This window comes from Alligator sinensis, unplaced genomic scaffold, assembly GCF_000455745.1.
Source record: "Alligator sinensis unplaced genomic scaffold, ASM45574v1 scaffold421_1, whole genome shotgun sequence".
Lineage (NCBI taxonomy): Eukaryota > Metazoa > Chordata > Crocodylia > Alligatoridae > Alligator > Alligator sinensis.
In genome coordinates this window covers 1,744,805-1,759,890 of record NW_005841871.1, presented here as the reverse complement: position 1 = coordinate 1,759,890, position 15,086 = coordinate 1,744,805, and the positions used below count along the sequence as shown (strand labels likewise).

General features: G+C 42.7%; 1 protein-coding gene across 3 annotated transcripts in view; it reads left to right on the top strand.

The window, feature by feature from the left end:
• Window positions 1-15,086, top strand: part of SORCS2 (sortilin related VPS10 domain containing receptor 2) — an 857,365-nt gene that overhangs the window by 735,485 nt on the left and 106,794 nt on the right. For all 3 annotated transcript variants that reach the window (XM_025195414.1, XM_025195405.1, XM_025195408.1), the window contains exons 10-11: window positions 5,624-5,770; window positions 7,504-7,606. In XM_025195414.1, coding sequence (XP_025051199.1) covers window positions 5,624-5,770; window positions 7,504-7,606 — 250 coding nt within the window. The remainder of the gene's footprint in view (window positions 1-5,623; window positions 5,771-7,503; window positions 7,607-15,086) is intronic.

The following is a 15,086-nucleotide window of genomic DNA, read 5'->3' as shown; positions in this document are numbered from 1 at the left end:
TTTTTTTTTTTTGAAGAGCCAGGAGCTGAGGCCGGATGGGGCAGTCATGGACGGGGCTGGGAGAGTGGGCAGGGGATGGGGCCTGTTTTGTTCAGATAGTCGGCCGATTCAGCAGCAACCACATCTCTGAATCAGATTTAGCCGAATCAATTTGGGACAGTGATTCGAATCACCAAATAGAACCACTGTCTCCTGAATTGGCCGAATCCAAATCTGAAGCGAATACTAGCCACTTTGCACAGGCCTAGTGAGTGATTACACTCAGCTCCCCTGTGGTTATTACATGCTGAGGCTATAATAGCAAAACTGGACAAATGTCTAAGTTTGGACCCTCAGGTAGTATAAATTGTCATAGCTTCATTCATTCATTAAGGGTGGCTCCTAAAAATCCTATGCTCTTCAACTACATTATCTTTCCATATATTGTCCATACTGGTCATGTCTACATGTGCATTTATGCTGGCTTAAATTTACTGCACCGTAAATTACTGTGCAGTAAGTGGGAATAGGCCGGCATCTACACATGCAGTTGTTAAAGCTCATTAACACTGTGTGTGGATTGACTTGGGACTGACTTGGGTCCCAAGTCAGTTCACACACACAATGTTACTGTGTAGTAAAGCATCTATACATGTGTTACTGCACAGTAACTAATCGGTATCAAATTTATGCTCAAGTCGGTGTAAGTCACCACAGTTACTGTACAGTACTGTTGTGCATGTGTAGACGCATGCCCATACTGCGCGGTAATTTAAGTTACTGTGCAGTAAATATGCACATATAGACGCACCCACTGTCTCTGTTGTCTTCTTGCCTGTAAATCAAATAATCCATAGTGTAAATAGGGTGGGGTGAACGAGGCATGAGCTCCAGGTGCTCAAATGAGGAGGTGCCTGAATCCCTCACCTCCATAGGTCCAGGGCAGTGTAACGCCTCACTAAGCAGTATATTTGGGCAGGGGGGGAGAGAAATAAAGTGGTGCTCCCCGCCCTGCTCTGGGAGCCTTTGCCAGAGTAGGGGCAGCCCTTCACCTAGTATGTATGTATCTGGAGGGAGGGAAGTAAATGGGGCACCAGGATCAACTCCCAGGGAGCCCACCTATGGGTCTACTGCTGCCAAAACTGATGCTACTACAGCAGTAGCCTGGACATGTAAGACTTCCTTTTCCCTCACTCATGACCCTCCTGCCCCCACAATTTACAGTGGTCATCATTCCCTCACAGCTCCTGCCCCAGGCTGTTGTTGAGCTTCCTACATGTAAATAATAACTGCTTGATTTATGATTGAAATGATTTAAATACAAGTGCATTGTGCAGTAACATACCTAAAAGCAGTGTAATGTGTAACCCTCCTTGTATTGTAGAAGGGAACTTAGCAGAATGTGTCCATTTTGGGAAGGTCAGTGAGAATCTCTTGAGCATTCTCAGAGGGTAAATGGTGGTGGCTGGAGGCCAGGTTGGGTGTACCTGAGGGGAGTAATAGAAGGGAACTCCCTGAAAAAGGAAAAGGTCTGATGGACTGAAATGGACTGTCCTATTGAGACATTGGTTGATCAGTGTGAGCTGTGTGATCTTTGGCTCTTGCTGGTAAAGAGAGGTGTGTGTCCTGAACTGAGCACCAGCTGGGAGGAAGAAGTGACACAAGCATGTTGGATCCATCCAGGGGCTTCAAAGAAAGTGGATTCAATTTGTCACTTACCAGACTCAAAATATGAGAAGTATCAGGGACAGTGAAGTTCGTTAGCATGGTTAGCAGTATATTTGCTTTCAGGGAGCAATACTATATATATATATATATATATATATATATATATATATGTGTGTGTGTGTGTGTGTGTGTGTGTGTGTGTGTGTATATAAAAGGGCTGTTGATTTAAAAAAAATTGCAATTAATCACAATTTTAATTGCACAGTTAAACAATAATAGAATCCTAATTTATTATAAATATCTTTGGATGTACACACATATATACAAACCCTGGACTGGCCCCAAGACCTGGCCTTCCAACCCCTGACTCCTAGCCCCCCATACACTTACCTGCATCCAGCTGCTGAGTCTGCTCCCAGGACATACGTGTGTGTGTGTGTGTGTGTGTGTGTGTGTGTGTGTGTGTGTGTGTATACAGCAGTGAGGGGAGAGGAGTTGCTTTTCCGCCAGCACTAGCAGCGATTAACTAACGTGAAAAAAATTGAGGCAAAAACAAATTATCACGTTAATCATGCACATTAACCATTATTGACAGTCCTAATACTGCATATATGTATATATTTTGCTTTTTAATGTTTTCTTACTAAGATTTTAATTTGTTGTTCCTTGTTCATTTTTATTCTGTTTGTTACTATTAGTAAAGAGATAAAATTGGATTTTTTTTTGGTTTATTACTATTCACTGAGAAAAATTTGCTGCCAGGTATCCCACACTAAGTGCTGCTGTTTTTTTATAAATGTGTAGTAGACTAAGAAGGGTTGTGCATTTGGCATTGCATAGCCTTGTATAATAGGCAGCTGCAGCATAAGCCCAGGGCACTAGAATGGAGGCAGGGGTCTGGAAGCTTTGGCTTTACAGAGCAGTGGCCTGAGTCCCCTTGTTATCCTATTTTTGTGGGGAGATGCCACTGCTGTGAGGTGGTGTCATTGTGGCCAGCTGCAAGGGGGTTAATCCTCTCTCCTGACCCAACAGCTCCTGGTCTCACTGGTCTCCATGGTCTCACTGCCCAGTGGCTCCGTTCCTAGAACAGAACCTCTAGGGTTTAACTGTGGTGACAGCATGGTCCCCAGGGAAGGGGCATGTCCCAATGATCTAGCAGTACGCAGCACTAGGCAGCCCTTTCCTCTTTAAGCCACGTGATTGTAGATTGGGTCCTGCTTGTGCAGACATCCACTTGTGCAGGGAGCCATGCCAGGAACATGATCTAAGTCAAGGTGGGCTAGCATGTCCATCGGAGGGTTTGGCAAGTCCAGTGGGAGTGATTGGCAGGTCTGCAGTGGAGGTGGGGGTCAGTGGGTCTGCAAGGAGGCTGTCTGTCTGAGGGTGGGAGGGTTGGGGAGCAAAAAATGGCCCAGGGGTGGAGGGGTAGGAAAAATGCATCCCTGGGTCTGGGGTGAGTGGTTGGGTTTTCCCATCCCTAAGGCTGCTCTCCGAACATATAAGGACATTCAGTAGATTGAGCTAGCCCATGTCTGATCTAACATAATGCACCTCTCAGGTGAACTAAGTTAGACTGGGCTGGTCATTTTTGGCCTGATCTAACTTCCCCAAACATCAGTACAGTTAGGCCCACAGATTGACCTAACCTTAGTTTGGTCGATCTAAAGTGTAATGTCTGCATATACACTTAGAGGGTAGTTAGCACAGATTCATACCTTTTAATACCTGGACACTCCCATTTTAAGTGCCTTTAGAATATTTTAAAGGTAACGCCACCCTTACATGTACTAGATAGGTACTTGCCTAGCAAGTAATGTCACTCTATTTTAAATTATCTCTTTGCAAGTGAAATACAAAACCCAACATAAAAAATACCCCAAAGTTCTCCTGCATAATGATAGTTAAGCAGAGAACCACACAGTTTGAGAGAGAACACAATGAACATACTACGCGCTAGAGTGACAAGCACACACATATATACAACAATACATGTAGAGGGATAGAGAGGAAGAAAGACATACATACGCATGTCTGTAATAACAGAGAAATCAATGTAGAAGGACAGAACAATTCAGAACTACCAAGTTGCTTTTACAACATCCTTTACTTGGTCATCGTGTTGTGTTGGACCTTTAAGTAACCATAGTTTTACCAGTGAAAATACCCAGTCTTCCCCACAGACAATGGATGCTGCACTGCACTGATTGCACAGATGTTATACTGAGTTGACTAGAATAAAGCAGTTACATTACATTTAAGGGCTGAAGTTGCATTGTTTTTTTTTTTTGCCTCTACAACAGCACTAAAAATATTAGAAAGCATACAGTGCAGACAGTAACCACAGGAGAAGAATGAAGATAATGAGTGTGACTCACTACTATGGAGGTCCAGTGACATAAAATTGGTGTAGCTGAGTGGTGAGCAAATGTCAGAGTGTTTATAAATGGCTGTGAAGATGCTCTTCTATGTCTCATTACTGTAATACAGAATGATTTTTATAGAATCATAGAAAAGTGCCCAATAGAAAGGTAGGGTTCCATGGGTCTTTTTCAAATTATATTTTTTCTATTGAGCTTTATTAATTGGGAGAAAAAGGCCTTGAAGGCCTTCAGTTCAGTCATTTAATATCTCTTGAAACAGGTTTGAAGCAACTTGAATAAACTTGAGAGTTTGGAGCTATGACTTATGATATGTGCATTGTTGTTTTTTATCATTTGAATGCTGAAAATGTATCTAGTACTATTAGTGTAGGTAATGGTATAGACAAAGTCCTGTCAGGAGGAGTTCATGAGTAAGACTGGACCACACAAACCCTAACCAGTGCAAGTTGAGTTTAGTACTACCAGGCACTTCATAGGTACTAATCTACAAATATTATTTAAAAAGCCCAGGGTGTTTGAAGGCTATAGGGCTGAGCCCAAGCTATTAACTGATACAAATGCTGTTCAAAGTAAACATTTCTAAATCAAATATAGATATAATAAGAAAAAGAATGAATGGTGCTGTGTCCTCAGTTTAGTAGTTCTACACCAATTTACACCAGCTGAGGATCTGGCCTTTGGTATAGTGGAAATAAGCAAAAAAAAAACCAAAGGCAACAAAAAATTTACACTGGGAAATATAAGACACTAGTTCAGTTAACAGGACTCGTAATGATAGTAAACAATACATGCACTAGTGCAGGATCAGGTTTTTAAATTACAGTCAATTGAAGTTATGCTGAACTTTGAATTAAGTAAGTGATAGACAAACATACTAAGGCCTTGTTCCATATAGCTGGTATATTTTGGGGTGAGATTACACTTTAGAGTTAGCAGGTGCTAATTCTAAGGAATGTTAATATTTGTTAAGGTTAACCAGTCTTGGATGGTAGCTAGTTCACCTGGGAGCAGTGCTTCCTGGGATACTGGAGGACTGTAGCTTGATGATTTTATCTCAGGTGAACACCCAGAAGTTAAATGAATTAAACCTAAGTAGCGCAACTCAAAAATAATCTTGATATGAGTAATCTAATAGACTAATGGGATACAGGAATAATCTGATAGAGATAGCAGCTGGATTACTCGTAAACACAAAAATATGCCTTGCTTCTGAGTTAAACTCAGGTTGCTTAAGTGGTTCACAAAATTGAGACCTGGAGTAGCTTGCATGTTAAAATCTTCAGAAGTATGATCAGAAATTGCAACACTCACGTTCAATAAATAACATAATTTGTAAAAGAAGCGGTAGAAATTGTATTTCTCAACAGTGTCGATACTCCTGTTATACTCTAGAGAACCAAAAATGTATTTTAAAATACAGCCAGAACGCAAAATTGTAAACGGCTTCATATTCTTTTTTTTTTTTACATACTGTATTTTTTCCTAATCAGAGAAAGTCTCTGGTATATTCAGTTTTAAGAAACAAAGGAATCTCTAAACCAGGAAGGAAGGAATGTTTTCATGTTAGTCATTAATTGTATTAATTTTTGTTGTAGGTCAGAGGTGTTAAAGGAGTGTTTTTGGCTAATCAGAAAATTGATGGAAAAGTGGCAACTCTGATAAGCTATAACAAAGGCCGTGACTGGGACTATCTGAAACCTCCAATCACTGATATGAATGGTAAACCAACCAACTGCAAACCTGTAAGTGGTTCCTTTCAATTGAGTAGTTAAGTAATCTCAAATACCCCACGCAGAGCTTAAATTTTCCTCTTTTGTACCAGTCTCATAACTTTTACAGTGGTTATGTGAATTACTGGCTCAAATTCAGATGTAGCTTGAATAGGAAAAATGTCTGCGCCTTGCATTTTCTTATTTTAAGACTTAACATTACTCACATGAGACAGATTTGCTCTAAGATGCCTTACACACAGCCCCAGTCAAGCCTATCATTTATTTAATGTTATTTTTCCATTACTCCAAGGAACTTGTTTGGTAATGAAGACTAGTTCAGTTTAATACACAAATGTCTTTTCTTTTTCTATCATGAATTCTGTTTCACCTTAAAACAATATTGTCCTTATAATATAGGGAGGGGTTTGCGCATTGGCTTAGAAATACATGTGTAATAGCCAGTCAAAAGCTTTTTGTTTCTGTTAGCTGATGTTATTGCAATTTGTTTACTTGTTCTAGTTACACATTACATTACATTTTATTGTTCAAGCTGCACTAACAAGCAGGTTGTTTGTGTCTGGGTCTCTGCACCATCAGACTCTTAGATCTCTGAATTGTGTTTCATAATAAATGCCCTCAGTCATGAAGCAAGACAGTAGGATAGGCTTCTCTTTATTCTCTACTGTATAGTAGAAACAAAGGGCGTCTTTACACATGCTCTGGGCATGGGGCTCCGAGAACTGCTCTAATTAAAGCGCCCACAGCATCCCGTTCCCATTACTTCCAAATGGCGGCAGGGGTGCTTTAACTAAAACTCATTTGACAAGCTTTAGTTAAAGTGCCCCTGCCACCATTTTGAAGCACAGGGACACTGAATACATGAAACGAGGAAGCTGCTGGAGCTCACTAATTATCATACTCCATCAGACTCAATCTGCTGGAAGGGATTATTTGAATCTGCTTCCATGTGCAGCACGTCGGAGCAGCGTCCCCACACGTGTGTAGGCACCCAGAAGTCTTGTGTTGGTGTGAAAGAACTCCTTTTAGAAAAGTGAATAGGACTTGATATAAAGCCCAGTAGAAATACTCCCATTGACTTCAGTGGGCTTTGGACTGGGCTCCAATTCCTCACCTGTGACCTCCTCTTGCTCCTGGTGAAGTCATTGGCTATGCATCCATCCTTTTCATTGGAAACAATTATTAAGCTTCAAATACCACTGCAGAAAGACTAGAAATCAGTAGGTAATTAGTCAGAGAGATGATTAAACAATGTCATTTGAAAATATTTTCAAATTATTTTATTGTCCCATCAGAAGTTGTTTTAGTACAAACAAATCTAAATCTAATCTGGAATCTAGTTATTTTTTATCTGTTTATATAGGCAGCCCTGGGATGGTGATGACCAACAAACAATAACAAGTAAATCTTTACTGCTTTTATTACTACCTCAATCCCTGCTCAGAGTCTCCAGTTAGTGACTCAATCACAAGTTATTTTATACTGTAAGTTCTGGGTCATTTATGGATTTCAGATCTTATTTTTGAGGCCACTGAGACATTTATAGTCTGTACAACAGGTTCTTGCTAGATACAGCAGCCTAATTTTTTCATTCTAGACTTTTGCTGTGTGAAGTGCAGTCATTCCTCTTTTCAGAAGGACAGCTGTTACTGAATGCTATTTTCTGATCATGCTTTAGTCACCAGAATAGTGGGACTGCTGTTATCAGCTTGTTAAATACTTTCTTCTTCCTCTTATCTGTAAAGCCTGACTGCCATCTTCACCTCCATCTCCGCTGGGCAGACAATCCATATGTGTCAGGAACAGTCCATACCAAGGATACTGCACCAGGGCTCATAATGGGCGCAGGTAAATCCATGTGACACTTTTCCCCTACAACCATTTGCTACTTCTTGTGGATCAAGTTTAGTTTTTGAAAAACAATATTGTCTTGATTATATTGAAAATGTTGTCACAATGACCCCACCACTGCAGACAATGGTGACAAATCAATGTAATGGATTTGACTGAATTATTGAGTAAGAGGTTATTGATTTTTCTGCTCGATATCCTGCAGGTGCAATTTCTCCCAAGAGATTTTGTAGCATAATAGATCAGGCACATTGTGTATATCTATCTATCAAGCATAAATGGTTATCGGTCCCATAGTATATGAGCATACCAGTCTTTAATGTATTTATCTTGACAGTGACTCTGAGAGTTAAGGCAGTAGTACAGTTTATCTCCATTTCAAGAGTGGGGAACTGAGGCTGAGTGAATTGCCCAGGGTTACACAGGAAATCTATGACAGAACAGGAACTCATCTTGGTTATTCTAAGTCCTAATGACTAGCTGTTGTTACAACCACTGGCCTGTCCTCTTTTTCTTCATGTGAAGCATCATTCATTTCCTACTAACACTAGTAATCTGATCTAGTATGGAAAATCTTTTGCTCCTTATATATAATGTGCAGCATTCACCGTACTGTATTTATAAACACCTCTTTTCCTAAGGAGGCTGGCTTGAGAGTTAAAGGACTACTGCAGCAGTCTGTTGAGGATCAGTGCATGATCTGTGTTCTTCAATGTGATACATGTTGCATACCAGTAGCAAGAATTGCCTAACCAAAGTAAAATAAAAGCTCTCCATACAAATGAAATGAAAAATGTTCAGACAAGTCCATTTAGCTTGTTACCCGTGTTATTCAACAAATCAGGTTCTATCATTCCTGGCTTTTTCTTTTTTCAAATTATTTAGATGTCAAATTTAAATGATAATATTAGCTTATTTATTATTTTAATTTGTATCTTAGATTATAATTAAACACAAACATACACACATGCAAAATATGTTTTCCTTTCATCATAGAACCATAGAAAATTAAGGTTGGAAGGGATCTCAGCAGGTCATTGAGTCCAAATCCCTGCTCAAAGTAGGACTATCCCCAACTATATGATCCTAACCAAGGCTTTGTCTGCCTGGGTCTTAAAAACCTCCAAGGATGGAGATTCCACAACCTCTCTAGGTAATCTGTTCCAGTGTTTTGCTACCCTTCTAGTAAGAAAGTTTTCCTAATATCTAACCTAAACTTCCCTTGCTGCAGCTTGAGACCATTGCTCCTTGTTCTGGCATCTGCCAGCACTGAGAACAGTCCTAGCTCCATTCTCTTTGAACTCCCCTTGAGGTAGCTGAAGGACTCTGTTAAAACCCCCACAGTCTTCTCTTCCACAGACTAAATAAGCCCTGTTCCCTCAGCCCCTCCTCATAAGTCATGTGCCCCAGCCCCTAACCATTTTCTTTGCCCTCTGCCAGACTCTCTCTAATTTGTCTACATGCTTTCTGTAGTGGGGAGCCCAAAACTGGACACAGATGTGGCCTCACCAGTACTGAATAGACAGAAATAATAACTTCCCTTGACCTACTGGCAACACTCCTACAAATATAGTGTAGTATACAATTAGCCTTCTTAGCAACAAGGGTACATTGTTGGCTCATATTCAGCTTATTATCCACGGTAACACCCAGGTCCTTTTCTGCATAGCTCCTGCTTAGCCAGTAGGCCCCCAACTTGTACTAGTGCATGGGGTTGTTCTATCCTAAGCGCAGGACTTTGCACTTGTCCTTGTTGAACCTCATGAGATTTCTTCTGGTCCAATCCTCCAATTTGTTGAGGTCTCTCTGAATCCCAGCTCTACACTCCAGTGAACCTACTACTCCCTCCAGCTTGGTGTCTTTTGCAGACGTGCTGAGGGTGCACTCCTTTCTATCTTCCTATCTGCCTATCTAGGAAGACACTGAACAAAACCAGCCCTAGGACTGACCCCTGGGGCACTCCAGTTGATACCAGCTGCCAACTAGATATTGAGCTGTTGATTATTACACTTGGAGGCTAATGGTCCAGCCAGTTTTCTATCCACCTTACAGTCCATTCATCCAGCACATATTTATTTTGCTTGTTTGCAAGAATGTTGTGGGAGTCTGTATCAAAAGTTTCACTAAACTCAAGGTATATCATGCCCACTGCTCTCTCCACACCCAGAGAGCCAGTCATCTCATCAAAGAAGGCAATCAAATTGGTCAGGCATGACTTGCCTTTGGTGAATCCATGTTGACTGCTTCTAAATACCGTTTTTACCTCCAAATGCTTAGAAATGGGACCGAGGTGAGGCTGACCAGTCTGTAGTTCCCTGATCTTCCTTCTTCTCTTTCTTAAGGATGGGCACTATATTTGCCCTTTTCCAATCATCCAGGACTTCTCCTGATTGCCACAATGTTTCAAAGATAATGGCCAGCGGCTCTGCAATCACATCTGCATCTGGCCCTATAGACTTGTACATGTCCAGCTTTTCTAAATAGTCCCTAACCTGTTCTTTTGCCACTGGGGGGACCTCTGGTCTCCACTAGTATGGACCTCTGGTATGCAGGTTGTGAGGCAGCTTTGAAGTTGGACAGCCTTGTTTTAAATTATTCTAAGGCTGCCAATAACTAGTCATCACTAACATCAATGAGAACTTTTCTATTGACTTCAAGGAGATACAGAGCATATCTCTACCACTTTCACAGGGCTTTTTGGGAAGGATATCCACGAACATACTACCCACCTGATGCCAATCACGCATGGTGAAATCAGAAAGGCAGCAATGATTTTTGTGATCTTTTCTAAAAGATTTCTGTACTGGAAACTGCATGCACCATGCAGGGAAAGGACTCAGTTAACTTTGTTTAGGATTTGAACGTATACTGTATGGGTGTTTAGGTCTCCTAAACACCATGTATGTGGTGATGAAAGGAGAAATGTTCAGGGTTGTCTGGTAAAGTTAATATCATCATCAGTGCATACTGTTCATCGCCAGAAATACCTTACAGCTAAAGAGCCTGAATTTCTTCTTGCCTTAACCTCCAATTTGATAAATATATGCAAATCTATAGAAGGTCTGAGTGCTTCAGTGCATATACAAATGAGATTCCCCGGACCATATCATACTCTGAATAAAATCAACAGGAATTTTGCATTTAAATTTAATGGCAACTGAATCAGAACTGTTGAAGGAAGGAATAATTAAAGATGAAAAGTAAAGGGAAAACAGAATAAAATTCAGCATACGTTTACCAAAGGTAGATTGTGTCAAATTGATCTGATACCTTTCTTTGAAAAGATACCTGATTTTCTTGGTAAAGAAACCGAATGCATTGGGACTTCAGTAAAACACTCAATGACACATGGTCAAGTATTAGTTAAATGGGAGAATCATAGAACAATAGGGTTGGGAGGGACCTCAAGGGTTATCTAATCCAACCCCTTGCATAGACATAGGATGCACTATTCCTAAACTATCCCAGGCATGTACTTATTTAGCTTCTTCTTGAAGGCTGGATAGGTACATCCCTCTAATGAAGGAGATTCCACAGGTTCCTTAGGCAGCTTGTTCCATTGTCCACTGTTCTTACAGTTAGGACATTTTTCCTGAGATTTAGTCTAAATCTGCTTTTCTTAAGTTTAAAATCATCTCGTTATGTGCTACCCTCTTTGGCAAATAAAAACAATTTAACTCTGTGTTTTTTATGGCAGACATTCAAATATTTAAAAATGGTTAGCATGTTCCTGTCTATTTTCTTTTTTTCCCCTCCAGACTATATATCTCTGTTTCCTTCACCTTTTCTCATATGGCTTGACTTTGTCATCTTTGTTTGCCTTTGGATTTTCTCCAGTTCCCTTAAATTCTTTTAAACTGCAGTGTTCAAAACTAGACATACTAGTTCAGCTGAGGCTTAATCAGCATCACATAGATTGGTACTATCACCCCATGCCTTACTTACAATGCTTCTGTTAATGCAACTCAATGCTGCATTTGCTCGTTTTGTGACAAAAATGTCACGTTGCTGGCCCATATTGAGTTTGTGACCTATCATACCCCTCACATCCTTCTCAGCAGTGCTATTGCCAAGCCAGTTTTCACCTATGACCTCCCCATTGTAGACATTGTTAGGCATTACAAGAATTGTTAGGTAGGGAAGAAACTGCTCAAAGGGGACACAAAAATGCAATGTTGAAATGCAGTGTTGAAAATGGAAATATCAGGCTGGAAGGAGGTTACTCAGGGATCTGCCTGGGAGTTAATATTTTCATAGTTAACCAAAGACTGAGGCACTGGTGTCATCAGGAAGGCTTTGGCTTCCATGACCACAGCCCGCTTTTTGGTGAGAGAGGCAGCAAGCTGCTGGGAAGGGACGGCCTCCACCTCTCTCCGCTGGGGAGGAGGCTTTTCTCAGCCAGACTGGCTGACTTGCTCCACCGGGCTTTAAACTAAACCCACCGGGGGACGGGGGGACTACTGCCACTGCTGGCCTGCTGAGCAACCCTTGCAAAGCCAGCAGACCAAGGCACTTAAGAGAGCCCACCCCTGCCCCAGCCCTGGAATGAACTGTAGGCAAGACAAGGGCCCCCAAGGGGACACTTGCCTGCCTGTACACAAATGCCAGGAGCTTGGGGAACAAACAGTAGGAAGTTGTCCTCCTGCTAAACTCAAATAACTATGATGTCATAGGGATAATGGAGACCTGGTGGGACTCCACCCATTACTGGGCCACAGGTATAGACAGCTATACCCTGTACAGGAGGGATCGAGTAGACAAAAGGGGTGGGGGCGTAGCTCTCTGTCACGGAAAGCTACACATCCCTGCAAGCCGACATTGACACCCATGGTGGACTTGAGACCCTTTGGGTTAAAATTTGTGGAGAACACAGCACGGGATACTATGGCGGGAGTCTACTACAGACCCCCTACCCAGGGTCAAGATCTTGACCAGGAGTTTTCCAGGGAATTGGCTGAGGCCGCGCACTTCCGGTGTATGGTTGTCATGGGAGACTTTAACTACCCAGACATCTCATGGGAGGAGCACTCAGCCAAATCTGAGCAGGCACAAAGCTTTCTCTAATGCGTGGATGACCTCTATCTGATGCAGGAAGTCTACGGGCCGACACGAGGTAAAGTGCTGCTCGACCTGGTACTAGCAACCAGGGATGACCTAATTAGCAACCTAGTGATTGAAGGGAAGCTGGGTGATGGAGACCACAAGCTGATCACCTTCACCATCCGCCATAAAGCTGGCAAGTCAGTCAGCAATACACAAGTTCTTGATTTCAGGAAAGCTGACTTTGACAAGCTCAGGAGGCTTTTCAGTGAGGCCCTAAAGGGCCACAACCCAAAGGGGAGGGGAGTTCAAGACGAGTGGTTGCTCCTCAAGGGAGCGATCCTGAATGTGCAAGCAAAGTCTATCCTGTCTCAGAGGAAAGGCAGCAAAAGGGCACAGCAGCCCCCTTGGCTCTACAGGGAACCAGTGGACCTCCTGCATCTTAAAAGGAAGACCTACAAAGGATGGAGGACTGGAACTACCACCAAGGAGGAATACTCTGCTCTGGTCCAGACCTGCAGAGAGCAAACCAGGAAAACCAAGGCTGTGATGGAACTCCAGCTAGCTACAAATATCAAGGACAATAAAAAGTCCTTTTTTAGATAGGTGGGGAGCTGGAGGAAAAGCAAGGGCAACATTGGACCCCTGCTAAACCAGATGGGACAACTGACAACCGATGCCCAGGAAAAAGCAAACTTGCTAAATGGGTACTTTGGGTCAGTTTTTCACCAGTCCCATGGGACAGTCCTGCCCACTGTGGGGCAGGGAGGCCTGGGTGAGAGAGATTCCTTAACATCCATCAAAGCTGACCTTGTAAAGGAACATCTTGACAGGCTGGATACCTTCAAGTCAGCCAGCCCTGACAGTTTACACCCAAGGGTACTCAAAGAGCTGGCAGGCATCATAGCTCAGCCCCTGGCATGAATCTTTGAGAACTCCTGGTGCTCTGGAGAAGTGCCCGATGATTGGAAGAAGGCCAATGTGGTACCCATCTTCAAAAAAAGGGAGGAAAGTGGATCCGGCAAACTACAGACCCATCAGCCTGACCTCTATCCTGGGGAAGGTCTTGGAAAAGATTATCAAAGAGGCCATCCTATACAGGCTAGCTGATGGCAATATCCTGAGGGATAGCCAGCATGGGTTTGTGGTGGGTAGGTCTTGCTTGACCAATCTCATTTCCTTTTATGACCAGGTGACCTATCACCTGGACAAGGGGGAAGAGATTGATGTCATATATCTTGACTTTAAAAAAGACTTCGATCTGGTATCCCATGATCACCTCTTGGCAAAACTGGCCAACTGCGGCCTCGACCTCACCACGATCTGCTGGCTGGGGAATTGGCTCCATGGCAGGACCCAGAGGATGGTGATTGATGGAAGTCAATCGTCGTGGTGCCCTGTGACCAGTGGGGTCCCTCAGGGCTCTGTCCTAGGGCCCTTACTTTTTAACATCTTCATCAGTGATGTAGACCGTAGTGTCAGAAGCAGGCTGGCCAAGTTCGCTGGTGACACCAAACTCTGGGTTAAAGCATCCACACCTGAGGACAGGAGGGTGATCCAGGTGGATTTGCCAGGCTCATGAAATGGGCAGACAAGAACCTGATGGTGTTTAACACCAAAAAATACAAAAAGGAGGAAAAAGCTGCAGCATGCTTATAGACTCGGCAGTGCTACACTGGTTAGCACTACAGATGAAAGGGACTTGGGGGTCATGATTGACCACAAGATGAACATGAGCCTTCAATGTGATGCTGGAGCTAGTAAAGCGAGCAAAATGCTGGATTGCATCCATAGATGCTTCTCAAGCAAATCCCGAGATGTCATTCTCCCATTGTACTTGGCCTTGGTGAGGCCGCAGCTGGAGTACTGAGTCTAGTTTTGGGCTCCACAATTCAAAAAGGATGTGGAAAAGCTTGAGAGTGTGCAGAAGAGAGCCATATGCATGATCAGAGGTCAGGATAACAGACCTTTTGATGAGAGGCTGAGAGCCATGGGACTCTTCAGCCTGGAAAAGTGCAGGCTCAGGTGTGATCTGGTGGCCACCTATAAGTTTATTAGGGGTATTCACCAGGATCTGGGAGAACATCTTTTCACCAGAGCACCCCAAGGGATGACAAGGTCGAACAGTCACAAACTCCTCTGTGACTGTTTCAGGCTGGACATAAGGAAGAACTTTACTGTCCAAGCCCCCAAGGTTTGGAATAGACTGCTGCCGGAGGTGGTTCAAGCACCCACTTGGAATGCCTTCAGGACACTTTTGGATATTTATCTTGCTGGGATCCTATGATCCCTGCTGACTTTCTGCCCCTGGGCAGGGGTCTGTATTTGATGATCCTCCGGGGTCCCTTCCAGCCCAAATGTCTATGAAATGTATGAAATCAATGATGTTGGCACAAAATATGAAGTATGCTAATGAAATCTGAAGTTGACAAAAAGT